The sequence below is a fragment of the Artibeus jamaicensis genome, unplaced genomic scaffold, assembly GCF_021234435.1.
Source record: "Artibeus jamaicensis isolate MK-2021 breed Jamaican fruit bat unplaced genomic scaffold, CSHL_Jam_final contig_452, whole genome shotgun sequence".
Classification (NCBI taxonomy): Eukaryota; Metazoa; Chordata; class Mammalia; order Chiroptera; family Phyllostomidae; genus Artibeus; species Artibeus jamaicensis.
In genome coordinates, this window is record NW_026521837.1 from 6,288,832 (window position 1) to 6,316,765 (window position 27,934).

At 38.0% G+C, this 27,934-nt stretch overlaps 1 protein-coding gene across 1 annotated transcript in view; it reads left to right on the forward strand.

The window, feature by feature from the left end:
• HERC5 (HECT and RLD domain containing E3 ubiquitin protein ligase 5) overlaps positions 1–26,518 on the forward strand; it is a 47,051-nt gene extending 20,533 nt beyond the window's left edge. Inside the window, exons 14-23 of the mRNA XM_037141066.2 lie at positions 6,347–6,460; positions 7,374–7,484; positions 10,095–10,265; positions 12,863–13,006; positions 13,935–14,101; positions 16,153–16,219; positions 17,110–17,180; positions 25,134–25,317; positions 25,397–25,502; positions 26,240–26,518. Of these exons, the coding sequence (XP_036996961.2) occupies positions 6,347–6,460; positions 7,374–7,484; positions 10,095–10,265; positions 12,863–13,006; positions 13,935–14,101; positions 16,153–16,219; positions 17,110–17,180; positions 25,134–25,317; positions 25,397–25,502; positions 26,240–26,445 (1,341 nt within the window). The 3' untranslated portion in view covers positions 26,446–26,518. The remainder of the gene's footprint in view (positions 1–6,346; positions 6,461–7,373; positions 7,485–10,094; positions 10,266–12,862; positions 13,007–13,934; positions 14,102–16,152; positions 16,220–17,109; positions 17,181–25,133; positions 25,318–25,396; positions 25,503–26,239) is intronic.
• The last annotated feature ends 1,416 nt before the right edge of the window (positions 26,519–27,934 follow it).

Sequence of the window (27,934 nt, forward strand, 5' to 3'; positions counted from 1 at the left end):
TTCCAGTACTGATGGATATATGTGCCTGTGGTAGTACTTTTCAGGGGGAGGGTTCTCTGAGAAGACATGCTGCTATAAACATTTTTGTACATTTCTTGGTTTTCATGTATCAAGAGTTGGTTTTCAGTTTCCATGCCTAATTCTGGAATTAATAGGTTTGTAGGATATATACGCCTTCTTTATTGGTAGTTACACACTATCTTACTCAGACCAATTTAATCTTATTCATGATTTAAATTCCTGTTGTTCCATGTCTAACTTTAAAATTTTGTAAATATTTTCGGCATTAAATGATACCAAGTTGTTATTTTAATTGTATTTCCCTGGTTCTAATGCATTAGAGTACATTTTCATGTTTATAACATCAATATTTGTTTCCTTTTCTGTAAGGTATCTATCCTTGACTGTTGTTTTATTTACATTATTTTTTTTTTTTACTTTTCCATTTTGATTATAGGATTGTTTTGGAAACCAAGCCTATGTCAATAGTATGTGTTGCAAATATTCTAGTTTGTAGCCGGTCCATGGTGTTTTTTGATAAATTCACATTCTTAATTTTGATATAGATAAATTTATCAATTCATTTATTCTTTATGTCTTATTTTAAACTTTTTTTCAAGGTTTTAAATTATTACTTAACTCAGGGACCAACAGGATTTCTTTTGGGAAAGGACCAGATAGTAAATATGTTAGGCTTTGTGAGGCACATGGTTTCTGTGGCAACTTCAACTGTCGAACTCTGCAGTAGTAGCATGAAAGCAGTGCTTGACAACGTGAAAATGGATGGGCATGGCTGTGTTCCAATAAGATGTTAGAAAAAGAAATGGAAGGCCTGCTTTTGGCCTCAGTAGTTTTCTAATAGACCAGAGGAAGAATACAAACAAAGGCGTGTATACCATCTATCTAATATTCCAAAGGCTAGAAATCTAGCTAACAAACTGCTAAATAAATATTCTTACTTCTGCTATGGCAAGGTAGTCGGCTAGAGGAAGGCCTTAAATCATGGACCCAGAGCAGAGATCACTGTTTCCCAGGTTTAAAGGAAATATTGATTTTATTTTTGCCTTTCACAATTTGGTGTTTAATCCAATTGGAAATTAATTTTAAGTTTATTTTCTATCATTTTTCATGTGAAAAATTACTGAGCATCATTTATTGAAATATTCTGTCCTTTTTTCTACTGATGGGCAATGCAAACTCTGTCCTAAAAACAAGTTTCAATTTCTAGGATTCATTTCTGAGCTCTTTTTTGTACTGTTGGTCATTTTATGTAGCTCTATATTGTTTATGTCTAGTGAGACATAGACAATGTACCCTTACCTTGCTCTTGAAGTTTATCTTGGCTATTTTTGGCACTCTGGTTCCTCTGTACAGATTTTAGAATTGGCTTCTCAGGTTCCACACACACATAACAATATCTTACTGGGAATTTGATTTGGGTTGCACTGAATCTATATTTCAATTTGGGGAGAAAGTGACATCTTTACTACTGTGAGTGTCCATGATGTCTATTTTTTTCACTTATTAGATTATCTTTAAAGTCTTTAATGAAGTTTATTATTTTACTACAAAAATTTTGCATATGTTTAGTAAATATATTTCAAGGTATTTGATATAATTAGGATTTTGTAAATGGTATTTTAAAAATTATCTGCTGTTGGTTTGTAGGAATGCATTGGTTTTTGAATATTGAATTTATAGCTAGTGAATTTGCTAAATTTTCACATCATGTCTAGTGATTTATCTGTAGATCCTTTTGCATTTTCTGTATGATTGTGAGGCTGTTCACAGTGGTACTGGGTAGGCTTCCCCCATGCTTCAGATGGTGGTACTGGGAGGCCTGTACCATTTGGCATGTGGACCAGAGTGTATAAAATTATTCCAGATGAGTGGTCTTAGCTTACACAGCCAAGGAGGGCCTTTTAGAAGACCTCCTTAGAATTAATCAGTGAGACCAAGACTGTGCCCATCTAGGTCAGTACTGATGGTCACTCAGGCCTATAGCATCTAGTGTCGTTATCAGTGTCTTCACTAACTGCTATGCCACGGTGTTCATATGTATTTCATACCTCAGGATGGCAGGCTGAAAATTCTCCCACAATTTAGGAGGAAAAGTGCTATGTATGCCTTGCTGGAAAAAACATCTGTAAATAGTATGTTAAGTTCTGAGTAACATGACGTGTGTTGGGACTGATAGTACTTTGGATTTATAGTGCACTGTATTTTTCTTTTGACTTAAAGTTCTTTAAAACTTTTCTATGAATTACAAGTAACTAGGAGGACTTCTGGTCAAGATGGCAGCATAGGCAGACATGGCTCATCTCTTCACACAAACACATAAAAATGACAACTAAAATATAGAACCATTACTCAAAACCATCAGAAATTGAGTTAAGTGGAAGCGTGACAACTACAGAAATAGAGAAACCACATTCATCCAGACTGATAGGAGGGGCACAGACACAGAATGGGTTGGTCCCTCATCAATGTGTGGTAGATAAAAGTTCCAGAGGGATATCTCAGGAGTGAGGAGTCCCAGCCTTATTACACCAGGCCCCCCAGCCCAGGGTTCCAGTGGCAGGAAGATAAGTCCCCACAACTTCTGGCTGCAAAGACCAGAGGGGATTCAGTTGGTGGAAGAAACTGCTGGAGCATCAAGCAGTTTTTCTTAAAGAAACCCACACACAGACTCACCTACTAAGACTCCCTCCCGCTGAGCTCCAGCACCAGAGTAGCAGCTTAAAAGGCACCAGTGGTACACAGGAAGAGACTAAAGTGTCTGTCTTCAAGGCCAGCAGAGGCCATTGTCACTTTTCTAAACCCTCCCCACACAGAGCCGGCAAGATGGTGCTGTATCTGAGACTCCATCAGCCTGGCTAACACTGTTTGACCTTCCTGGAAGTAACACTGTTTGACCTTCCTGGAAGATCCCCAGAGACTCCACCTCACCCAGCTTACAAACCCACCTGACCTTTTTTTCCATATGAATTGCTGGTCTTGGCTCTTGCTTCACAACTTCCTAAGTCCTCTCAAATAAGCAACAGCTGGCCTCAGTGAACCCTAGGCCAGACACAAACAGCAGGCAGCCTAAATTCACAGCTTGGCTTTGTCAGGGGAATCTTTAAACCCAGCACAAGTAGCTGCCATCTCAGATGACTTTATAGCTCAAGCAGGGTGGCCCCTGGGAAAAACACAGGTGGGGGGGATGACCTTAGCCTGTACCAACTGGTAAACCCCAGGGCCAATGCACTTAGACAGCTGCAGACCTTGCTGGAACACCACCTCCCTGCACCTACACAGCTGATCCTCCAGGAAGGGTGGAGGTTGGTGTTCAATGGTAACAGCCAGTCCTTGCAGTTGACTGGCCTGGGTAAATCCCTCCCATTGACCTGCCAACAGCAACCAAGGGTCAACTACAAGAGGAAGGTGTACTCAGCCTATATGAAGAGCACACCTTGGGTACCCCAGCTTGGTGATAGGGGAGGCTGTGCCACTGAACCTTACAGGACACCTACTACTTTAGGCCACTCTACCAAGACACAGAGTCAAAGTGGCTTTATCTAATACACAGAGAAACTAACACAGGGAGGAGACAAAGACACATGGCCCAAATGAAAGAACAAATCAAAACTCCAGAAATGTAGATAAGCAATCTGTCAGATGCAGAGTTCAAAATGCTGATTATAAGGATGCTCGCGGAACTTAATAAGGACCTCAGCAGCATAGAAGTTCCATAAAAGTCAGAAATGAAGGATACACTAACTGAAATAAAGAACAATTCACAGGGAAATAGCAGTAGACTGCATGAAACCAAGAATCAAATCAATGATGTGGGACATAAGGAACTGAAAAACAACAAAAAGAAAAAAGAATTTAAAAAAATGAGGATAGTATAAGCAGCCTCTGGGACAACTTCAAGAGGCCCAACATTGACATTATAGGGGTGCCAGAAAGAGAAGAGCAAGAGCAACAAGTTGAAAATCTATTTGAAAAAATAATGAAAGAAAACTTCCTTAATTTGGTGAAGGAAATAGACATGCAAGTCTAGGAAGCAGAGTCCTAAACAAGATGGATGCAAAGAGGCCCACTCCAAGATACATCATAATGAAAATACCAAAGGTTAACGATAAAGAGAAAATCTTCAAAGGGGCAAGAGAAAAGAAGTTAGTTATCTACAGGAGAGTTCTCATAAGTCTATAAGCTGATTTCTCAAAAGGAAGTTGGCAGGCTAGAAGGGATTGGCAAGAAACATTCAAAGTCATGAAAAGCAGGGACCTACAGCCAAAATTGCTGTATCCAGCAAAGCTATCGTTTAGATTCGAAGGGCAGATAAAGAGCTTCCCAGACAAGAAAAAATTAAAGGCATTCATCATCACCAAACCATGATTATGTGAAATGTTAAAGGGACTTATTAAGAAAAAGAAGATCAAAACTATGAACAATAAAATGAAAAAATGCAAATCAACAATTGAATCTAAAAAATAAACTAAGTCAACAGAAAGAACAAAGACAGAGTCATGGTTACAGAGAGCATTTTAATGGTTGCCAGATGGGAGGGGGAGGGGAAGAATGGTTGAAGAGGTGTGGGGAGTGAAGTACAAATACATAGTAAAGAATAGGCATGGGGATGTGGGATATAAAGTACAGCATAGGAAATGGAGTAGCCAGAGAGCTTATACGCTTGACCCATGCACATGAACAGTGGTGGAGGGCTTGCCTGAGGGACTGGGGGTTGCTGGGTGGAAGGGGAACAAAGGGAGAAAAAACCAGACAACTAACTGCATAATCAATAAAATGTAATTTAAGCCCTGGCTGGTGTAGCTCAGGGGACTGAGCACAGATCTGGGAACCAAAGGATCACCAGTTTGATTCCCAGTTGGGGTACCTGCCTGGGTTGCAGACCAGATCCCCAGTCGGGGGGAGAGGAATGTATGAGAGGAAGTGTGGGATTTGACAGTAGAGGAATTGGGTGTGAAACTTTATTCTGGTTAAGAGTCTTTAATTTGCATCTATCCTGATAATCTAATAGCCATTAAGCAAAATTATCTTTATTTATTTATTTATTCTTTATTTTTGTTCAGGTACAGTTGTCTCCATTTCCACCCTACCACAACCCCTCCCCACCCATCCCCTCCTCCCAGCCTCAAACCTACCCCCTTTAGCTTTGTCCATTTGTCCTTTATACATGTTTCTTGATGGCCCTCCCCCTGTTTTCCCCCATTGTCCCTCTCCCTGGTCCCCTCTGGTTACTGTCAGTTTGTTCTCCATTTCATTGTCTCCGGTTATATTTTGCTTGGTTATTTGATTTGTTGATTAGGTTCCACTTACAGGTGAGATCATATATTTCTCTTTCGTGGCCTGGCTTATTTCACTTAGCATGATGCTCTCCAGCTCCATCCATGCTGTCATGAAGGGTAGGAGCTCCTTTTTGCTGCATAGTATTCCATTGTATAAATGTATCATAGTTTTTTTATCCATTCATTTACTGATGGGCACTTAGGCTGTTTATAGCACTTGGCTCTTGTAAATTGTACTGCTATGAACATTGGGGTGCATAGGTTCTTTGGAATTAGTGTTTCGGGATTCTTAGGGTATAGTCCCAGCACTGGTATTGCTGGGTCAAAAGGCAGTATCATTTTTAGTTTTTTGAGGAAATTTTCATACTGTTTTCCACAGTGGCTGCAGCAGTCTGCATTCCCATTAATAGGGTTTTCTTTTCTCTACAACCACTCCAGCATCTGTTTGTTGATTTGTTTGTGATGGCCATTCTGACTGGTGTGAAGTGGTATTTCATTGTGGTTTGAGTTTACATCTCTCTGATTGTTAGTGATCCTGAGCATTCTTTCATATGTCTCTGGGCCATATGTCCTCCTTAGAGAAGTGTCTGTCCAGGTTTTTTGCCCACTTTTAAATTGGGTTGTTTGTCTTCCTAGAGTGAAGTTGTGTGAGTTATATATTTTGAAGATCAAACTCTTATTCAAGGTATAATTTGCCAATGTATTTTCCCATATGGTTGGTTCCCTTTTCATTTTACTACTGTTTCCTATAGCCATGCAGAAGCTTTTTATTTTGATGAGGTCCTATGTGTCTGTTCTTTCCTTTATGTCCCTTGCTTTAGGACATATAGGTGAAAATACTGCTGTGTGGACTATGAGATTTTTTTGCCTATGTTTTCCTCTAGGACTTTTATGGTGTCATGACTTACATTTAAGTCTTTTATCTTCCTTGAATTTACTTTTGTATATGGTGTAAGTTGGTGATTTTCATTTTTTTGCATGTAGCTGTCCAGATTTCCCAAAATTGTCTTTGTATATGAAATATTCTCATAGGTTATATTCTATTTAAGGTCAACAAGACTAAATGTCAACTGCCTGAAAGTATTTTCCAAATAAGTGAACTCACGCACTGCCTTGATTTTTATGGAGATGCACGTAGAAGATCCTGTTGGAAAATGAGCTTAGTAAGTATGGCATGTTTAAACGGCAGTTTAATCATCATTAAGTTAATATACGCATTTGTGCTATAATTTTTTATGATATGTGAGTTTCCATAAATATTTGCAGTCTGCAGAATTGCCTGATAGGAATAATAGGGCTTACGAGAAAAGCAAGACAGACCTCTCAAAACCTATGTAGTTTTTTAGCCAGAGCACTAACAGAAAACCTTGGCAGATAGCTTGGATCTACCAGACAAGCATGTTGTGGAGTGCCATGCAAATATGGAAATGTACAAAAACAAAAGGGTAGAAATCTATCCATGCTCTAATTAGAGGACTGGTGGTACTCACATAACACAGATGAAAGTGGAATTCTTCTTAAGTTGGGCATAGAAGGCAGCAAGGTGACTCACCAGGAGCCAACAGTATAGGGCTGCAACTTTGGGGAAGGTACCCTGTGTGTAAGCAGTCCTTTAATTTTTTTTTCTTTAAAGACAGCTAAAAGGCCCTTGCTGCTTGACTTAAGGTTTTTTCCTTTTTTCTGAAGCTTATAATCCTAATCCTAGCACATAAGCCCTTGCCTGGCAGAAATGTATGAGTTAACCAACTACCCACATTATTTTTATTCCCTTATTTACCAGATATATCTGAACTAATTTGCATTTCAGAAGTGCAGGTTGCAGTGGAACAGGTAGGCTCTTTGGGAAAGTGTCCAGAGTTTACAATTAGTTGTTAAATTAAATGAGCACTAAAAATACTAGGTCTGTATACCTTTCACTGGTACATGTAAAATGTTTTCTTAGAATTTTATGTACTGACAAGCAGTTTGAATTGCCTTGGTTGTAAGTACTGAGACCTTAAATCATTAGGGGTTTAAGACTCTCAGGTAAGACTTAAGATATCTCTGTATCAGAATTATTCTCATTTCCATTTTTAGGACACTCCAGTAGACCTCCAGTATCCTGTCATATTCAGTCATTTTCCATTTATCTTTAATATTCAGTCAAAAATTAAACTACTACATGCAGACTCATATTTAAAAATGCAGGTATGTATCCTGATTTCTTTGTCTTCATTAACAAATGAAATGATAAATATCTTAAGCATACAGTGTTTTGGGGGTTGTAGGGGAGCCATTCACTGGTGAAACTAATGGTTGTAGCTTTCAGGTTGCTTATACTCTAATGAAGAAGGCAAGAAAGAGTCATTTGGGTTGGCATGGCCTTGAGGCATATTAGGTCCCTAGTAGCAGCTGACCTAGTTGTAGAGCTTTGACCTTGGGGTTGGTGCCCATAGTCTTCTGAATGACACTGAAAGATATATAGCAGACTTGCACATGATTGGAATCAGCACTAACATTTAGGCAGGTCTAATCTAGTAAAGGAAACATCAGTGGGAATAGAGGCAACAGAGTATTCTTAAAATTTGGACCCAAATGAACACCTGTGATGGTGCCATAATAAAGATTTATAGAAAGTATCCCTTTTCAATTAACTATCATTAGCGAATGTGTTGTACTTCATTATCTTTTTCTAAGGATTAAACTTGTTTAAGTATATTTTATTGATTATGCTCTTATAGTTATCCCATTTCCCCCCTTTACTCCCATCCACATTCCCCACCCCCTCAGTTCATGGCCATGGCTCGTACCTGTAAATTCTTTGGCTTCTCAATTTCCTGTACTGTGCTTAACCTCCCCCTGTTTCTTTTGTACCTCCCATTTTTGCTTCTTATTCCCTATACCTTCCTCCTGTTCTCCCTCTGCCCCCCCTTGCTGGTAACTCTCCACATGATCTCCATTTCTTTGATTCTGTACCTGTTCTAGTTGTTTGCTTGGCTTGTTCTTATTTTTATTTAAGTTCAGTTGTCGATAGTTGTGAGTTTGTTGTCATTTTACTGTTCATAGTTTTACTGTTCTTAGGTAAGTCCTTTTAACATTTCATATAGTAAGGGCTCAGAGAGTCCCAAAAAGTTGGACCCAAGGAAGCATACACCAAGGCACATCATAATTAAATTACCCAAGATTAAAGATCAGGACAGCATCTTAAAAGCAGCAGGAGAAAAGGAGACAATTACCTACAAAGGAGTTTCTGTAACACAAATACCTGATTTCTCCAAAGAAAACTTACAGGCAAAAAGGGGCTGGAAAGAAGTGTTCAAAGTCATGAAAAGCAAGGACCTACATTTAAGATTACTCTATCCAGCCAAGCTGTCATTTAGAATGGAAGGGCAGATCGAGTGCTTCCCAGATAAAGTCAAGTTAAAGGAGTTCATCATCACCAAGCCTTTATTATATGAAATGTTAAAGAGATTTACCTAAGAAAAAAGATCAAAGCTATGAACAGTAAAATGACAACAAACTCACAACTATCGACAACTGAAACTAAATAAAAACAAGAACAAACCAAGCAAACAACTAGAACAGGATCAGAATCACAAAAGTGGAGACCACATGGAGGGTTATCAGCAGGGAGGAGGGTGTGGGGGAAGAGTGGGTGGAAGGTACAGGGAATAAGAAGCATAAATGGTAGGTACAAAAGAAATGGGGAGATTAAGCAGAGTATAGGGGCCTTGGCTGGTGTGACAGTGGATTAAGGGCTGGTTTGCAAACCACAGGGTAGCTGATTCAATTCCCAGTCAGGGCACAAGCCTGGGTTTGCAGTCCAGGTCCCCAGTAAGGGTCGTGCCAGGGGCAACCACACATTGATGTTTCTCTTCCTCTTTCTCCCTCCTTTTCATTCTGTCTAAAAATAAAATAAATCTTAAAAAAAAAAAAGAAAAGGAGGTATGGGAAAAGTACAGGAATGGAGAAGTCAAAGAACTTACTATGTATGTATGACCCATGGACAGGAACTAAAGGGGAGAATTCTGGTGTCAGGGCAGTTGGAGGGCAGAGGAGATTAAAGGGGAGAAAAAATGGGACAACTGTAATAGTATAATCAATAAAATACATATTTTCAAAAAATAAAAGATCAAGAAATTTTATTTTGCTTCATCTCTTAACTCTTCTGACTTTAAACAGGCTTCCAGTAATAATTTTATAGAACTGATTTCTCTCTGGTTTGCTAAGAGCCATAGATTTTAATGATTCCAAATCATTTGGTTTCAAGTAGATAGCTTCTATCTGTATCTTTCTGTTGTCTGTCTGTCTGTCTTCTCTTTCTCTCTCCCCTTAACTTCTTACATTATCTGTCACCTGAAATCTTCTGTCTGGCTTTTCTTCCTAGAATAGGGTATCTTTGGAGAGGTCTCTCATATCTGAACTTTTCCTGCAAATTGTTTTTTCTAAACTTCTGAACTTCTCTTTCAAATGAAAATATTTCAGTATTTATTAGTCAGTCTCTTAGCTTCTTGATTATAATTAGCTTTGGTAACTGAAGTATTCATAATTGTGTTTATAAGATAAAGTGGTCCACTGGAGCCTGCTGTTGGTCACTTTACTGCTCACTTGTTGACTCCCATTTCTGAGGTTCCATGTTTCTTTTGCTCAAGGAGGGTGAATGCTGAATGTATAGCTTATCTCCAATGGTATATATAAGACTTTTTGTGCAAATGTTTGTGATGTGCACTTAAAATGAACTGAACCAGTTTATTCCACTTTATAAATTTATACTTACAGCAAATGGTGAAATGAAGTGAATCATTTCTGTTTTCCTAGGAAAAAAAGATTAGAGCTTATAAACAATGGACTGGGATTGTGGAAGACGGAGGGTCCAGTTTAGCTTTGCTCCCTACCTTTAATGTATCAGTCAGAAGGAGTCACTTAATTGAAGATGCTTTGAACCAACTAACTCAATTAGAGAATGAAGATCTGAGCGGGGAGTTAATGGTAAAGTAAAATTTTCAATAATTTGATGCCGAGATAAGGAAAATATAAAATAATGTAACAGTGGGCTTTACAGAAGGGAAATGATGTCTCTTTGCTGCTGAGATTGTCTGGTTTAGACTTCCCCTGGTTTAGAATTTACCTGTCAGTTTCAGGTGATAGGTGCAGGCACTTCATCAGTACACCTGAGCTAAGGGGCAATAGGAAAAATGGTTGTCCCACGTCAGCCTGGTCAGGTAGAAAGTCCAGTACTAACCCTAACAGGTCCAGTCTCTCCTGAGGCCCAACCTAGCCTGGCCAGTCACCACCTTTTAAGGGTTCCAGTAAGATAGGGTTGATGCAGAGGAGAATTAGTGGTTTGTTTCTGCTCAAATATGGGGCCCAAATCCAAATTCTGTGGGAGGAGGGAACTTCCTATTTATTGACTACATAGTTTTTGAGGGTATAACTGTAGATATTACCATGTTCTAAAGATTTACAAATGTTCTTTGGTATAGTAACTATATAACTTGTCTTACTAGTATATATTTGACACAGAATAATAATAATAATAATAATAATGACTAGTAGATCTAGTGAATGTTTTTCTTGTGCCAGAAACTGTTTTAAAGGCTTTACACTTACTTGTGTAACCCTTCCTACAAGGCTTTGTGGAAGATTCTGTTATTCCTTCATTTTACAAATGAAGAAACTGAGGTAAAAAAACTATTAGGTAATTTATCCAACGGTAATACAACTGATAAGCATCCGCCAGGATTTGGGCCCAGCTATCAAGTACTAGACTTTACCACTTAAGACAAAGATTTGTCTGATAATATTTTGAGAGTGTTTTTAATGGGAAACTCTAGTTTTCCACTTACCTTACTCAGATTAAAGAAAGATGGACTTAACTAAAGCTCAAAATACTACTTTAAAAAGTATATTGCAGTGGGGTTTGCACTTAGAGTTGTGATTTCCATATTTTTTACACACACATAGTTTTTAAAAATCTAATGAACTCATGTGACTCTAACCAGTCTACTACTCAGCTATTTTAGTTCCACTTTTATATTTCATTCATTCATTTACTTAAATTTAGGTAATACTTGATGAGCAGTTACCATTTTCCAAACCATGTAAGCCATTTTTTTTCCATGTGTTACTTAGGCTTTCTGATGATCTTGTGGGAAAACTAAAGCTTTGTGATATTAGGGAACTTGTCCATAGGAAAGGGCAGGTTTAACACCTGGTCTTACAAAGATTTGAAATACTTTACTGAAGTTTGAAATTTGCCTCTCTGTAAAATGGAAGAGGCATCCATTCAAATAAACCAGTGAAAAGGAGCTTTTTGGTGGAACATCCATATGGAAATGTTGAGGAGGCCTTTTCTAAATGAGTGTGTGTTAATTGGGAGAGAAGATGAATGTGTGTGAAGGTTATATGCCTGCAAGTAATAAATGCAGTTTTAAAGAGAAAAATGGAATACGGGGGGAAAAACAGAGAAAGGAGTTTCTGGCTTTAAAGGAGTGGGAAAAAGAGGAGAAAAATTAAAGCCTAAATAGTGCTTCATGAGAGAAGGCAGGGGAGAAAAGAGTTTGAAGAAAGAGGAGGTGGTCACAAGTATAAAATGAATTAGCAAAATTAAAGAGATGAGGTATCAGAAAAGATCCTTGGAATCGAAGACTTCTGGTTCTTGGTCCTGTTGGAGAAAAGCATTTAAGTAGAGAAATGGGTTTGAAAATTGATAACATTGTTTTCTGAAATTTGGCAACCTAGATAGAGTAGGAGGAGCCGGTGATGTTCTGTTTTTGAAACAGGGGTGTTGAGGGTTCCCCACCTTCCCGCCTTTTAAGGGAGAACTTAACACATTTGTAAACAGAAGTAAAGGATACTGTCCTGGCTGGTGTGGCTCAGTGGATTGATCACCAGCCTGCAAACCAAAGGGTTGCTGGTTCAATTCCCAGTCAGGGCACATGCCTGGGCTGTGGGCCAGGTCCCCAGTTAGGGATGCATGAGAGGCAACCACGCATTGCTGTTTCTCTTCCTCTCTTTCTCCCTCCCTTCCCCTTTCTCTAAAAATAAATAAATTAAATCTTTTAAAAAAAGTGAAGGATTCTAAGAAGGAAAGGCAGTAATGGAGCACATAGTGGAAGAAGGAAAGATGATAAAATAGTCTTGGGGAGGAATGGGTGCCATCTTTTTAAGGAGTACAGACAAACCCATAAGTGTTTTATGTGTGCTCTGGCTTTTTGGTTTTTTAACAATCCTAGTATTTCTAATTTCTTTATGTTTGTTATTATTATACTTAGCTTACCTCATAATAATGATGTCAGCTGAGGTCAATTTACTGTTAAAGACTTTAGACTCTGAGGTTTCACAGACATAGGATTGAACTTGGGCTGTACCATTTAGTGGTTGTAGAATCTTGGGAAAGTTATTCAAATTCTTCAAGCCTCATAGAATTAATAGGATATTAAATATGATAATATGAGTATGATGCTTACACAGTGCGTGCAAAATACTTGGGCCTATAATAATGTTAGCTCTTACTATCAAATGAGATTTAATACATGGCAATACACAGCCTTGGAAGTGATGCATTATTCATTCTGTTTCCTCAGGTTTCATTTAGTGGAGAAATTGAACATGACTTTGGCGGAGTCAGGGCAGAGTTTTTCCACTGTCTGTTTGAAGAGATGACTCGGCCAGAATATGGGATGTTCATATATCCTGAAGAGTCTTCCTACATGTGGTTTCCTGTTAGAGTAAGTCTTTCTTTGCTTATGATATTTCCTGACAGAAAAGGTGCATACCAAAGAAAACTAAGTTGTCTAGACTGTTTTATATTAGGAGAGGAATTGATATAATTATGAAGATAAATTTGAATTCTTAAAAGGTGATTTTTTTTCCTAAAATGGGGTCCACTTTCCCTGGTTTCTCATGTTCACATAGGAGAAATTAAGTAATACATGTTTTTGACCATTTATGGAATGTATGGATGATATGAACCCCTTTCTCAGGTACTCATCCTTTGTTACAGTTCCATTTTTTCCTGATAAACTTGAAGACAAAGTCTGTGAAAGGTTCTTGTTCATGCTTTCAATTTATCTTTTTATGGAAATAAGTGACATATATCAGTGTGTAAATTTAAGGTGTTCCTGTTGATTTGATATTTATGTATTATTATATGGTTGCCATTGAAGTGATAATAAGCACTGCTGTCATATCACATAATTATAATTTTTTAGTGGTTGGATTAAGATCTAGTCTCATAGCACATCGTATTACTCTAATTCAAGTTATTAATATAAAATGATTAATACTGAATATTATAAACAGTATAATATTAAATAATAATACAAGTACTGTAATGATTATTATATTGTTATTTATATTATATAAACAATGTGCATTAGATCTCTAGAACTTACTACTGAGTGCAGTTCTTTCTCCCAAATATCTCTCCTATATCCTCAGTCCTTACTCTGTTAATGCTTTTAGTGACCAGAACTGTGACAGGGATTTAAATTGACTTAATAATTGTATATAAGCCCTGAATATTCTCATCTTGGGATTCTTGTTTTTAATTTGTGATTTGACTGTGTGAAAGAGGGGAAAAAGACTGGTTTATCTAATGCAGATATGCCATTGTATTGGTAAAATTCATAATATAAAATTTTTTTCTCTTTTCAGCCTAAATTTGAGGAGAAGAGATATTTTTACTTTGGGATTCTGTGTGGACTTTCTCTGTTCAACTACAATGTTGCTGACATCCCTTTCCCACTGGCTCTGTTTAAGAAACTTTTGAATCAAACACCATCATTAGAAGATTTGAAAGAACTCAGTCCTGTTTTGGGAAGGTAAGTAAACATAATTCCTTTGTTATGGAAATCCTCTGTGGGTCTGAGCAATGCTTTGAGAAGCTCTGATCTCTGCATTTAGTAAAAGTCCAATTTTAATCCCAGCAGGCTTACTATAAAACTTGACAAGCTGATTATAAAATTTTAATGGATAAACAAAGAGCTAAGAATAGCTAGGAATAATTCATAAGATGAATAAGGATGGGGGACTTGGCCTACCAGATGTCAGGAATTATTACAAAGCTGAGCCCTGGTTGGTGTGGCTCAATGGATTGAGTGCTGGACTGCGAACCAAAGGATCGCTGATTTGATTCCCAGTCAGGACACATGACTGGGTTGCAGGCCAGGTCCCCAGTAGCAGGCGTGCAAGAGATAACCATACATTGCTGTTTCTCTCCTTCTCTTTCTCCCTCCCTTCCCCTTTCTCTGAAGATAAATAAATGAATAAAAATCTCAAAAAAAGAATTATTAGAAAGCTGCATTAATTAGGACGGTATGGTATTAGTCCAGGTTTTCCAGTGGAACAGAAGAGAGAACTCAGAAACTGAGCCATGCACACATGGAACTTTGTTAGAAGTAGTGTGTTAGATCATTGGGAATGGCAGTACTATTCATTTAGTGCATCCAAGGAAAAACGAGCGAAGATACCTTACATGTAAAAATCAACCTATGTGGATGAAGGACTTAAATGTTAAATGTAAAAATTATGGAAATATGGACAAAATATCTTTCTTACCTTTTGGATTTCTTAGGAAAAGTACCAGCAGTAAAGGAAAGATTGGTAAATTTAATTTCAGTAAGATTAAACAAGTTCTCTGTTCATCAAAAGATACCCTAATGAAAAAGAACATATACTTGTCCAACTGGTAGATACTTGTAACACATTTTGGGGGTTGAAGAAATACGGGATAGAGAGGGTCTCTCCTATAGGTAGGTATAAGATATTAGCAGTGTTTTAGTTCTTGTTTTGGGAGGCAGGTTCCCAGGTGTTCTTCATAAACATACCCATAAATAAGCCATGCATGGACATGTAATGAGAGTATAATGGTGAATCCAGTTTTGTCAGCTGAGTACCCACTACTCTCTTTTACACCCCCCAAAAAACAAATAAAAGATTGTCTTTTTTATATCACAATACTGAAATAAAAATTCAAAGAGGGAAATAGTCGTCTTTGTTTCCACCATGGCTTAGAGGGAGACCTTCCCAATGAAGTTTCCTTTCAGAAAGAGTTAACCAAAACCAAATTCTTACAAGTTATACCTATACTATTTACATAGGTTCTGGCTGCACTTACCTCACTGTGGGTGAGACCTTTCTCACCTTTCCTACTAGTCTCAGGATTTACTGACAGGAAAGGAATTAGTCTCAGCTTTACATCCCTTGTGTCACATAAACTACTTAATAAATGTCTGTTGAATGAATAAAGAAGTAAAGGAGTAAATTATATGAGACATGTTACTTTAAATGCATTTGTAAAGTACCATAGGATGACAGAAGATGAAAATGTAAAAAGACTGGCTGCAATCATTCTGATATAACCTCTGTTCTCTCAGACACCAAGGTAGTCAAATTTCAGGTCTGTCTCAAGCTTGATAATATTGGGATCGCAGATGAGAGAAGGTCCTTTGACCTATCCACTCCACAGATTTCCTAAGTAATGCCTGCTGTTTAAAACAAGATCTAGTATTAGTTCTGTAAGTAAAGTCCCAAAGGTTAAATAAAGTTAATACCTGTTTCAGTGTTAATAAATATGTTTTCAATTTTTTTTCTAAATAGAAACCTACAATCACTAGGTAAAGGAAGTTAGGGTAGTAGAAAGAGAGTTGGAATCAGGTGGGAAGCCTGCACAACTGCAAATGAACTTCTGACCTCACAATTATAGATCATTGAGTTCCGGCCCTAATTAGACTATCAACACAGTGAAAAGTGGGTGTTGTGAGCTGTATCTGACCTCCTGCCTTCAGAATAGTCATGCATTTAACATTTATTTTATAAGATGTATCTAGTGGTCGTGATTATTGATTTTTAAAAAACAAAATGTGTTGTTTAGGAGTTTGCAAACACTTCTGGAAGATGAACGTGCTGACTTTGAAGAAGAATTTTATACCCATTTTAATGTGAGTAACAATAAAAACCAGATTACAGATCAAATGTAATCCTTATGAACCCTTTACATATGCGTCTAAATATGTCACCCTTTAATGAAGAAACAAACTTCTGAATTAAGTTTGTAGCGCTAAAGTTTTTTCCCTCGTTTTTCATGAGCTGGGTGTATCAGTTAGATATTGCTGTGTAACAGATAACACCTAAAGTTAGTGGCTGAAAACAACAAACACAATTCTGTGTGTTTCTGGACTGGGCCAACTTGGCAGAGCTGGATGGTCTACAATGGTCTCGCCCACATACCTGGTTATTGGCAGGGTGGTTGCTTATGAGGTGTCAGCTGAAACAGCTTGTCTCTGTTCTGTCTGTTACCATCCAGCAGGCTAGCTGAGGCTTCTTCACAGGATGGTCTCAGTTTGCAAAGAGATGGCAAGCCCCAAAACACAAGCTTCTTTTCATGTTTTTGCTTCTGTCAGATGCCATTAGCCACAGTATTTCACAAGGTCACATCCGGATTCAAGGGCTAAAGAAACAGACTCCCCTCTTGATGGGAGTTGTTGCAGAGTCACATTGGAAAGGGGCGTGAATACCAGGATGGGAGGGATTTATGGCCAATTTTACAAATCCACCACACTAGGTCTATACAGTATAAAGTAAATACTGAAATATGGCAATGTTCTAATTAATTTCTTTAGTATGATGAATTAAATGATTCAAGTTTTTAACTCATTTTTCATTCTGCAGAGATGGTAATTTTTGTTTGTATAGTCATTGCTAATCTTTGTGACAGAAATGTACATATTTACCTATTGAGGAAAAGATGTATGCTTCAATGTGTTTTTGTTGATGATAGAATGTTTAGGATTGTTTTGGAGATACTATTTGAGTTCATTTGTGGTTACAGGTGCACTGGGACCAAACTGATGTAGAGTTAATTCCTGATGGAAGTTACATAATTGTCGACCAGACTAACAAGTAGGTAAATTAAAAAAGGTGAAAATATTTGTTTTGTTTGTACACTATATTTCACTGAGCTCTAAATATTTCTTATAGCTATTATAATTTTTCATACGCAAATAATTTTTGTCCCCTCCCCTATCGTTCTACCTTGCTCACCTCTAGTTACTCTCAGTTCTTAATTTCAATGTCTCTGGTTATATTTTGCTTGCTTGTTTGTTTTGTTGCCAATTAATTTTTTAATGAGGTAGAGAGTTGCTCTGTGTTGTGTGTATGTGCATGTCTTCTCGAGTTTATATTCTAAAAGGGGAGAAAATGACTTTTTCATAGAGACCTTCCCTTATCCTCCTATTTAGAATTATATCACCACCTTTCCTCTCTGCCCACTTACCCTGCTTTACTTTTTCTTTTCATATCACATTTTCCTGCCTTTAGGGTTTACTTGCTTATTTCCTTATCTGTGTTTCCCCAAAATGATGAGCCACATAATGACGGGGACCGGGTCTTTCTTGCTCAGTAGTGTTTTTCTAGTACTTAAAGTCGTCTACACTAGTGCCTGGTCCAAAGCAGCACTTAGTGTTTGTTAATGTTATTAGATGATATTGTGGTATCTTCACCTCCCAACACTTTGTGGGATTTAAAGGAATACAGTGTGGGATTATAGAATGTTCTCTTGATAGTTGGTCAGAATGGCAAAGAGATGTCTAATGAGCATTCTAGCCTAAGCCAAATGTTTTTCTTCAATTTTTAATCTTTATTTTAAAAATCTTTGTATTGAAGTGTAACATACAGAAAAGTGTACAAGTGATAAGAGTACAGATCAAGAAATAGAACATTTCCAGATCTATAGTATATTTTATAAATACACCACCATTTATCCATAGTATTATTGATGGATATAATAAGGTTGTCTGCCTCTTCCAGCTACTTTTTGCTCAACCTCTTTCTCTGAAAGAATTGGCCAATGTGTCCAAAGTGGAAAACTACAAGTAAAATGCTGGGCTCACCTCAGTGAGCTTCCCTTTTCTCTTTAGTTTAGAGGTCTCTTGAGTCTTGCCTCAGATTTGGAAGCCTGAAGTTACATGTGGTTTTGCATATTAACTGCCCTTTTCTAGTTCTTCTTTCTGTATTATTGTTGTTGTTGTTCAAGTACAGCTGTCTGCCTCTTCCCCCTACCACTCCCCCTTGGTTTTGTCCCTATGTCCCTTATAGTCCTTCATGAAAACCCTTCCTCCTCCCTCCCCCACCCATTATCCCCTCACCTCCCCTGTGGTTACTGTCAGTTTGTTCTTAATTTCAATGTCTCCGGTTATATTTTGCTTGCTTGTTTGTTTTGTTGGTTAGATTCCACTTAAAGGTGAGATAATATATTTGTCTTTCACCACCTGGCTTATTTCACTCAGCATAATGCTCTCCAGTTCCATCCATGCTGTGGCAAAGGGTAGGAGCTCCCATGTTTCTGCTGCTTTAGTTCTTCTAATTGGGAGCATTTGCTACAACCTACTCTGTCAAGAGCTGGAAATATAAATCCCTTTTTTATTTGTGTTAACCACAAATGATGTTAATTACTCCCTATACAAATTCCAACAACACAGAATAGTATAAAATAAGAAAATTCCCCCACCTCCAAGCCCATTTTCCAGACATAACTATTAGCAGGTCAGGTTTAATTCTTCTAAACTTAAAAAAAAATTTTTTTTTGGTATTTATTTTACAGTGAATTTACTCCCAGGCCATAAGTTTCTGTTTCTTCAGTTTCTTCTGGGATATGTTTTTCTTCTGTGAAACCTCCTCTTCTGGTTTAGGGACCATATGCTGTTTTTCAGTAGGATCATCTCAGTGTGTCAGGGAGGTTCTGCACGTAAATTTTGCACTACCTCTTGAGAGCTTTATTCACTTGGATGTGCTCACTGACCAGAGAATCTACATGTAAACCTTTTAAGTTCAGCATTACTCTCTGAATTTTTAAGCATGTGCAGCAAAAATTCAGCACTCTTTTGGGCCACTGACCCTGTGTCTAGCTCCATTGTTTGGCCTGGGCACACCTCCCAACTCCACCACCATAATGGCAGAAGGGCACACATTGCCTCTGTAAAGTGACATCCTGAAAATACTTGGTGGCGTATCAAATGTGCATGCTTTGATGGCCTGGGTAGTTTCATGAGTGTTCTTGAAGTGAACATGAGATTAGAACCACTTGATTTGCATGGATTTGTGGCATTTTCTAGGTCAAGTGAAGAGTGAACCATTTTCTGAGGTCACGTCTGGCAGCATTTGGGAAGAGCCTTCCAACTTTTTCTATTTTTTTTTCTTTGTCCATGTTTTTGACTCTTCCTTCCTTCCTTCCTTCCTTCCTTCCTTCCTTCCTTCCTTCCTTCCTTCCTTCCTTCCTTCCTTCCTTCTTTCCTTCCTTCCTTCCTCCCTCCCTCCCTCCCTCCCTCCCTCCCTTCCTCCCTCCCTCCCTTCCTTCCTCTTCTTTATCTTTTTTGCATACTATTCTCTTTTATTTCATTCATTTTTCCTCATAGTGGTAAAAGTAATATAAACTCATTACTACCCATTTGGATAATAGAAAAATGTAAAATGAAAAGTACACTGACCACTTATAATTCGTTCCTCTGAATCTTTTTTTGTTAAGTATTTTTTAGTGATTATGCTATTACAGTTTTCCCAATTTTTCCCGCTTTATTCCCCTCCACCTTGCCCCCCAACCCACCCACATTCCTCCCACCTTAATTCATGTCCATGGGTTGTACATATAAGTTCTTTGAGTCCTCTGTTCCCTTTACCATTTTTATCTTGCCCTGTATATTTTATGCCTACTAATTATGCTGCTTCTTCCTTGCACCTTTTCCCCTGTATTCCTCCCTTCCCCCTCCCCACTGATCTCCCTTCCCTCCACGTGATCTCCATTTCTCTGATTCTGTTCCTGTTTTAGTTGTTTCCTTAGTTTTTGTTTTCATTGTTTTTCTTTTCTTTTAGGTTCATTTGCTGATAGTTGTGAGTTTGTTGTTATTTTACTGTTCATATTTTTTATCTTAGATAAGTCCCTTGAACCTTTCATATAATAGTGACCTGGTGATGATAAACTCCTTTAAGTTGACCTTATCTGGGAAGTGCATTATCTGCTTTTCCATTCTAAATGAAAGCTTTGCTGGGGAGAGTAATCTTGGATGTAGGTCCTTACCTTTCAGGATTTCAAATACTTCTTTCCAGCCCCTTCTTGCCTGTAAGGTCTGTAAGGTTTCTTTTGAGAAATCATCTGATAATCTAGTGGGAAGTCCTTTGTAGGTAGCTGTCTCCTTTTCTCTTGCCGCTTTTAGGATTTTCTCTTTGTCTTTAATTCTGGGTTACTTGATGATGTGCCTTGGTGTGTTCCTTTTTGGGTCCAACTTCTTTGGTACTCTCTGGACTTCTTGGAAGTCTATTTCATTTGCCAGATTGGGAAAGTTTTCCTTCATTATTTGTTCAAATAAGTTTTCAATTTCTTGCTGCTGTTCTCCTTCTGGCACCCCTATAATTCAGACATGTTGTCCCAGAGAATTCTCTGCCTCTCTTCATTTGTTTGGATTCTTGTTTCTTCATTCTGATCCAGTTGGATGTTTATTTTTTCCTTTTCTTCCAAATCATTGATATGAGTCCTGGTTTCCTTCTTGTCACTGTTGGTTCCCTGTATATTTTGCTTTATTTCATTTTGGGTATCTCTGATTTGTTCTTTCATTTTTTGACCAAGCTCAATCAGCTCTGTGAGCATTTTCATTACCAAGGCTTTAAATGCTCCATCAGATAAGTTGGCAATCTCCTCATTGCTTAGTTGTGAGGTTTTCCTGTGTTCTTTCATTCGGGCCATATTTCTTTGTAATGGCGCACCTGATAGGTTGTAAAGGGAGGGGCTTAGGTATTCTCCCCAGGCAGGGCAGCCCTCTTTGCTGCACTGCTGTAAGGGAGGGGCCAGAGAGAGAATAATGCACAGCTTGCCTGCTGGTGTCTAGTGCACTCTCCAACAGACTCTGTAGTCAGACCGGAAGTACCTCCCACCATGGCAACCCCAGTAGTAGCCCACGGCAGCTCTGAGTCTCAGTTTTCCCATTAAGTCAGCCCCTCCCTGCCGAGCTCTGCAGCCAGCCCTGCCCCCCCCCCCCCCCCCCATCACCTGGCTGAGGTTTTTCTGAGTTGGCCATCAGGGTCTGGCCAGCCTTACTGGCCTGGTTATTCTGGCTGATGTTTTAATTCTTCTGTGTTGGAGTTTTATGCAGTTTGATTTCCTGGCGCTTTTAGTTGTTTGCTGATTTTTAGATGAGTTGTTTCCTCCTTTTGGTTGTGTGAGGAATCGAAGTGTTTACCTATGCCTCCATCTTGGCTGGTACTCCCAACTTTATTTAAGTGGCACTGTACTAAACTACTCTTTGGCACCTAGTATATTTTTTCTGAGTATTGCCAGTTTTTAAATGTAATCTTCTATTTTTTCCATTACCATTAGTCCCTTTATACCACCCCACCCCCCCAATCACCACACTGTTGTCCATGTCCATGAGTTCCTTTTCCTTTTTGCCCAGTCCCTTCACCCCTGCCTTATACCCCATTTCAACAGTCATATTGCTGTCCATCTACAAGTCTATCCCCATGTTCCTTGTTAGTTCAGTTTGGATTCCATATATGAGTGAAATCATATGGTATTTGTCTCTCTCTGACTGGCTTATTTCACTTAACATAATGTTCTCCAGGTCTATCCATACTGTCACAAAGGGTAAAATTTTCTTCTTTTTTATAGCCAAGTAGTATTCAATTATGTAAATGTCCCATAGTTTTATTTACTCATCTACTGATGGACACTTAAGCTACTAGCATATCTTGGTGATTATAAATAATGCTGCAATGAACACAGTGGAGCTTACGTTCTTTCAAATTAGTTTTTGGGGTTCCTTTGGATATATTCCCAGAGTGGAATAGCTGGGATGGAAGGCAGATCCATTCTTAATTTTTTTGAAGTATCTCCCAATTTTTTGAAGTTGCATCAATCTGCATTCCCATCAGTAGTACAAAAGGGTTCTCTTTTCTCCACATCCTTGCCAGCACTTGTTGATTTATTGATTGTAGCTGTTTTGACAGGTATGAAGTGACATCTCATTTGATGTAATTTTAATTTGTATGAAGTGGTTTTAATTTGCATTTTTCTGATGATTAGTGATGTTGAAGATATTTTCATATGTCTGTTGACCATCTGTATGGTCCTTTGCCCATATTTAATTGAGTTGGGTTTTTTTTAGTGTTATGTTTTGTAAGTTCTTTATAAATTTTGGATATTAACTCCTTACCAGATGTATTGGTAAATATGTTCTCCCATTTTATGGGTTGCCTTATTTTGTTGATGATTTTCTTTGCTATGAAAACTTTTTAGTTTGAGATAGTCCCATGTATTTATTTTTTTTCTTTTGTTTCCCTTGCCTGGTGTGATATATCTAATAAAATACCGCTACGAGCAATGCCCAAGATTTTGCTGCCTGTGTTTTCTTCTAGGATTTTTATGGTTTTGGCTCTAACATTTAAGTCTGATTCATTTGAATTTATTCTTGTGTGTGGTGTAAGAAAGGTGATCTAGTTTCATTTTTCTGCATGTATTTGTCCAATTCTTTCAACACTATTGAATAAACTGTCTTTAGACCATTGTATGTGTTTGCTTTCTCTTTAGAATATTAATTGACTATAAAGGTATGGGTTTATTTCTGGGCTCTCTATTCTGTTCCATCGATCTATGTATCTGTTTTTATATTAGTACCACATTGTTTTGATTACTGAGGCCTTATCAATATAGTTTAATATTAACGTGATTCTTCCAACTTTGTTCTTTCTCAAGAGCACTGTTGCTATGTGGGACCTTTTGTGGCTCCATATACATTTTTGAAATATTTGTTCTAGTTCTTGGAATCTTGATAGGAATTGCAGTGAATCAATGGGTTGCTTTGGGTAGTATGAATATTTTAATGATGTTAATTCTTCCTATGCATGAACATGGTATGTGCTTCCACTTGACTGTGTCTACAGGTCTTTTACATCCTTGGTTAGGTTTTTTTCCCCAGGTGTATTTTTCTTTGTTTGTAGCAATTGTGAATGGGATTTTTAAAAATTTCCCTGTTAGTTCATTATTGGGATATAAAAATACATCTGATTCCTGGATATTGTATTTGGCTACTTTGCTGAATTCATTTATCAGTTCTAGTAGTTTCTTTGTGGACTCTTTGGGGTTCTCTATGTACAGTGTCAAGCCATCTGCAAATAATGACAGTTTTACTTCTTCCTTTCCAATTTGGATGTCTTTTATTTCCTCTTGTCTGATTACTGTGGCTAGGACTTCCAGTGCTATGTTGAATAAGAGAGGTGAAAGTGGACATCCCTGTCTCATTCCCAACCTTAAGAAGAATGCTTGTAGTTTTTACCTGTTGAGTATGATGCTGGCAGTGGGTTTATATGTTTAGGTATGTTCCCTCTAATCCCACTTTGCTGACATTTTTTATCATACATGGGTGCTGGATTTTATCAAATCTTTTTCTGCATCTATTGATATGGTCATGTGGTTTTTCCTTTATTTTATTTATGTGGTGGATCACATTTACTGATTTGCAAATGGTGTACTAACCTTGCATCCCCAGAACAAATCCCACTTGATCATGGTGTATGGTCTTTTATGATGCATTGCTCTATTCAGATTGCTAATATTTTGTTGAATATTTGAGCATCTGTGTTGATCAGCAATATATTGGACTATAAATTCTTTCTTTGTAGTGTCTTAATTTGGTTTTGGAGTTAGGAGAATGATGGCCTAATAAAATGAGTTTGGGAGCCTTCCCTCCTCTTTAATTTTAATGAAATAGTTTGAGAAGGAGAGGTGTTAGTCCTTCTCAGGATGTTTGATAAAATTTAACTGTGAAGCCATCTGGTCCAAGGCCTTTGTTTGTTGGGAATTTTTTGATTACTGTTTCAATATCATTAGGCATAATCTGTCTATTCAGATTCTCTGATACTTCCCAATTTAGTTTTGGAAAATTGCATTTTTCTAGGAATTTATCCATTTCATCCAGATTGTCCAGTTTGTTGGCATTTAGTTGTTCATAGTATTTTCTTACAATCCTTTGTATTTCTTTGGTGTCTATTGTTATTTCTCCCCTTTCATTTCTGCTTTTATTTATTAGGGTCCTTTCTCTTTTTTTCTCAGTGAGCCTTGTTAAAGGTTTGTCAATCATGTTTTCTTTTAGTAGAACCAGCTCTTGGATTCATGGATCTATTGGGGTTTTTTTTTTGACACTAATTGTCTATTTCTGCCCTGATCTTTATTCTTTTCTTTTTTAGAGAAAGAGGCAAAGGGAGGGAGAAAGAGAGGGAGAGATACATGTATGAGGTTGCTTCTTGAACACCCTCTATTGAGGACCTGGCCCACAACCCAGGCGTGTGCTCCAACTGGGAATTGAACCAGCGACCCTGTGGTTCACAGGCCAGTGCTGGGTGGGCCAGTCTCATTGTGGTGAAGTGGTTTCTTCTATCTGTTCCTGGTTATAAGGCATCTTTCCAGCTAGTGTTTATTGAGGGTGATTTCTCTATGGTTTAGTTGGAATTCCAGATTGATCTTTGGAGGAGGTTAGTGTAGCTTCTACTTAACTCCTTTCACAGTCTTGGATTCCCGATCTTTTTTTATTCTAACCTGTGTCACTTCTCTTAACTCTGTGATCCTGAACAATCATGTGACTTTCCTGAGTTTAGTGAGTTTCTGTCTCACTAAAATGTTATAAGAATCTGCCTCAAAGAGTTTTTTAAAGATAAAATTAGATAATATATGAAAAACACCTGTAATAGTCTATGGCACGCGGTAAGTACTCAGGTGTTAAGTGTTCTGGCTCTTTAGCCTCCTGCTTCCTACCCTTCCTCCTGTTTTGTTCAGGGTATTGCAGTAATCTGAAATCATTTTTTGTTTCATTAAAGGACAGACTATGTTTCTAAGTATATTGATTACATCTTCAACACCTCCATAAAGGCAGTATATGAAGAATTTCAAAGAGGATTTTATAAAGTGTGTGACAAGGAGGTTATTGAAATTTTCCATCCTGAAGAACTAAAGGATGTGATTATCGGAAATACAGATTATGACTGGGAAACATTTGAAAAGGTACATTATAAAGGCCAGGTAGTCTGAATTTGAATTTGTTTTCTGTTTCCTGAATACTTTTCTTTGCACTTTTCTGTAGAATGCACAGTGCGGGCCAGGATATGACGACAGTTCGCATCCCACCATAGTCATGTTTTGGAAGGCTTTGCGCAAATTGACTTTGGAAGACAAGAAGAAATTTCTTGGTAAGTATTACATCAGGAATAGATATATAATCTCATATCCTTTTCATGGAACAAGAAAATTTAGTTTGTTTTAGGTACCATTTGCAACAAGTCATACTTAGTGTAGCAGCCATTCCTAGTCTAGTTAAATGTCCTCTATGCCCAGTTGTCACAACATCAAAAACTAAATGTTAATAGAGGTCTTTTCTCCTTTGAGTTCAACCCTGCCTGTTGCTTTAAAATTTTTCTTTTCTTCATCTATAGTTGTGTCATCATTCAAGTACACAAGCCCTGTGGTTCTTGGCACCCTCTCGCTTCCAGGCTCTCCCTGAAGCTCCTTGCCCTGCCTTGAACCTTCTTCACCCACTTCCTTTGCTTCTCTAACCCTTTCCTTCCTAAAATGTCCAGCTTAATTCCAAATTCTCAGAAGTCTCCCTGGTCATCCCTCATTTTCTCTCCCTGTTCTGATCCCCCCAGCATTTACACTCAGAGGCATTTAGTTCTATTATACCTTGTTTGGCTGTCTTACCCCTTTTATTTTTCTCTTGTTTTTGTCTTTTTCTGCTCAAGAATCTAATATTTCTAACCAGACTGTAAATTGCTTGAGGGCAGTGACTATGTGTCGGACTTAGTTGCAATATAGTAGTATAGTGTCAGGCTCTGTACATGGGCCCTCAATAAATGCTTAGAATAAATATATTTTCTTGGTAAATTTTGGTGATTTGTGAAGATCACTTAATTTCATTCTGCTTTTTTAGTGTTTCTTACAGGAACTGACAGAATCCAAGTTAAGGGTATAAAACACATGGCAATAACATTCTGCTGTCCTGAAGATGTGAATGAAAAAGATCCTATGAGAGCACAGACATGTTTCAGTATCCTCTGCCTCCCCAAATATTCTACAATGGATAGAGTGGAAGAAGCGCTTCAGGTAGCCATCAACAACAACAGAGGATTTGGCTGACCCTACCTCACACTCTACTCCTTTCTGGAAATATTTTCAAAAATAAAATTAACTAAAATGTATTAACCTAAAAGTCTTGCTGACTGACCTTTCAGTATGTTCACCTGTGGTGTTTTTTTTGTTTGTTTTTGTTTTTTAGACTCACTGGTTTTGCATCTATTAGTTAAAGATCTATTAGTTAATAGATCTTTTAAGATCTATTAGTTAAAATGTAGATTAGGCTGTGAAAACAAAAGGCAACCCCAAAACATAGTACATTAACAAGGCAGAAATTTATTTCTCTCATAAACATCTTGGTGGTTTATTCTGGACTAAAGTGGTACTTCTCCCACTCAAACTGCTATAATAAGTTACAGATGATTTCTCTGTTGCAGATTTCAGCAGACACTTGCCCATTTCCATCTTATATCTACTGCATTTGAAACTACTGACTACTTTCTCCTCAAAACTGTCACGAACTACTGGACTGTGGCTTTGTTTTTCTCGGCTTGTTTCTCATCTCCTTTGCATGTTTTCTTACACTACACTCCTCTGACCTAAAATGCTGGTGCAGTAGTGTTTTTCTCACTTTCTGCATACTCCTGATTACCAACTTCATATACTTCCATGCTGATGATACTCAGATCTCTCTCTCTCTCTGACTTAGAGAAATTGGTATATTCTAGCACCACAGCCATTTTTCTATGTAGCCTGTGTCTCTTCCTTATGTGCCCCTTGGCTCCTTAATCTCAGCATGTTCAAGGAGAAAAATTATTGTTTTTCCTGTCTTCCACAATTTGTGGTGGTACCAATATCTCCAGACAGAAGCCTAGAATCATCTTCCCTTCCTCCCTCTTCTTCATCCCCCCCACATTCAGTGATCAGTCATGTCCTAACAATTCTTGTTCTAAATCTCTATCACTACTGTACAAGCTCTCATCATGTCCAGTCACTGCAACAATCATCTCTCAAATGGTCTTGTATCTAGATGAACACTCTCCAGGAGAACATTCCGTGAGGCTGGAAATCTCCCATATTAGTGCTGTGCAATAAGGGGGACCCTTGTGTACATAAGGGTCATTGACAGTAGTGGGAAAAACAGTTTAGAGCTATGCTGTTCAGTATGTGGCTTTTTCTTTTAATTTAAAAAAGTATTTTACTTATTTTTAGAGAGAGGGGAAGGGAAGGAGAAAGTGGGAGAGAAACATCAATGTGTGGTTGCCTCTCATGTGTCCCCTACTGAGAACCTAGCCTGCAACAGGCATGTACCCTGACTGGGAATCGAACTGTTGACCCTTTGCTTCACAGGCCCATGCTCAATCCACTGAGCTACACTAGCCAGGGGAGTATGTGGCTTTTTAATGAAAATTAAATAAAATTTAAAATTCAGTTTCTCAGTCACACTAGCTACATTTCAAGTGCTTGGTAACTACATATGACTGGTAGCTACTCTACCAGCAAGCAAATTGTGAACACGCACCACCACAGGAGTTCGTAACACAAATCCCTG